Source organism: Sinocyclocheilus grahami, unplaced genomic scaffold (assembly GCF_001515645.1).
Source record: "Sinocyclocheilus grahami isolate Dianchi unplaced genomic scaffold, SAMN03320097.WGS_v1.1 scaffold20220.1, whole genome shotgun sequence".
NCBI classification, from domain to species: Eukaryota; Metazoa; Chordata; class Actinopteri; order Cypriniformes; family Cyprinidae; genus Sinocyclocheilus; species Sinocyclocheilus grahami.
In genome coordinates, this window is record NW_015517932.1 from 1,769 (window position 1) to 3,271 (window position 1,503).

Consider the following 1,503-nt stretch of genomic DNA (forward strand, 5'->3'; position numbering starts at 1 on the left):
AGACCAGCTTGGATGGATAATAACCTAGCAACATTTACCAGTTTATGTTGACCATCTTTGCTGGTCTTTTCAACAAGACCATGTAGGAACATGATTACTGTTTGCTGTAGGTCACTAGATGTGCAACAAATCCAGGTTTTTAACTTACTTCAGCTCCTTCTACTTTAAAGGGTTAGTTCACCCCAAAATGAAAATTCTGTCATTAATTACTCACCCTCATGTCGTTCCAAACCTGTAAGACCTTCGTTCATCTTCGGAACACAAATTAAGATATTTTTGATGAAATCAGAGAGCTTTCTGACCCTCCATAGACAGCAATGCAACTGAAATGTTCCCAGACCCAAAAACGTAGTAAGGACATTGGTAAAACTGCAATTTTGCGAATCCGCAATTTTTTGCATCGTGGCTTCGCGAAATTGCATTTGAACCGCTGATGTGTTGTCCGTCAGCAGCATCACACGCATGTGTTGTTTACAGAGGAAAGCAATGCACATGCATCATGGCACTCCCTATAATGGCAGAATACGTCATTTGGAGGAGAAAAATTGTTGAATAAAGTTATTTTTGTTTTCTTTGTGCACAAAAAGTATTCTTGTAGCTTCACAAAATTGTGGTTGAACCTCTGATGTCACATGGACTGTTTTAACGGTGTCCTTACTACGTTTCTGGGAATATTACAGTTGCGTTGCTGTCTATGGAGGGTCAAAGAGCTCTCAGATTTCATAAAAAATTTCTTAAGTTGTGTTCCGAAGATAAACAAAGGTCTTACGGGTTTGGAACAACATTAGGGTGAGTAATTAATGACAGAATTTAAATTTTTGGGTGAACTATCCCTTTAACTTCTGTAGGTGGTGAAGATGATGATTGTCGTTGAGTGCACCTTCGCCATCTGCTGGCTGCCCTACCATGTCTACTTCCTGCTGCACCAGTTCCTTCCCCACTTGTTTGAGGAACAGTACATCCAGCAGGTGTACTTAGGAATAATGTGGCTTGCCATGAGTTCCACCATGTACAATCCCATCATCTACTGTCTTCTCAATGACAGGTAAGAGTTGGTTTAGAGGCAAACATTTCAAGTTTAGGGGCAAACTTATTATGCAATACTCTGTGCAGGTTTCGAGCTGGATTCCAGCAGGCATTCTCCTGGTGTCCTTGTGTCCCTCAAGGCTCATATGAAGGTCTGGAGCTCAAGTCAACTCGCTATCTTCAGACGCAGGCCAGCATTTACCGTGCAAGCCGAATGGAGACCACAGTATCCACAGTGATGCCGGTTATCGAGGGGGACCTTCGGGAGAATACAAATCGATGTTCAATAGATCTCACGTCTAATGGTTCTTCACAAAGCGCCTCCAAGACTGTATCAGAGTCATCCAGCTTCTATTCAAGCAACAATTTAGCCTAGAAAAGAATGTAGGAAATACTTTCAGTGTTAAAATACCAATCTTGTGAGGAGAAGGGCAAATGGTACACGCTCCAGCGAAGGTCGTAATGTGAGATACAACA

At 42.0% G+C, this 1,503-nt stretch overlaps 1 protein-coding gene across 1 annotated transcript; it reads left to right on the forward strand.

Annotated features, from left to right (window-relative positions):
• Window positions 1-815: 815 nt before the first annotated feature.
• LOC107579787 (substance-P receptor-like) lies at window positions 816-1,497 on the forward strand. Its single transcript, XM_016265582.1, has 2 exons — window positions 816-1,045; window positions 1,114-1,497. The coding sequence occupies exons 1-2, from the start codon at window positions 858-860 to the stop codon at window positions 1,400-1,402; spliced, it is 477 nt and encodes a 158-aa protein (XP_016121068.1). The 5' UTR covers window positions 816-857; the 3' UTR covers window positions 1,403-1,497.
• Window positions 1,498-1,503: the final 6 nt, after the last annotated feature.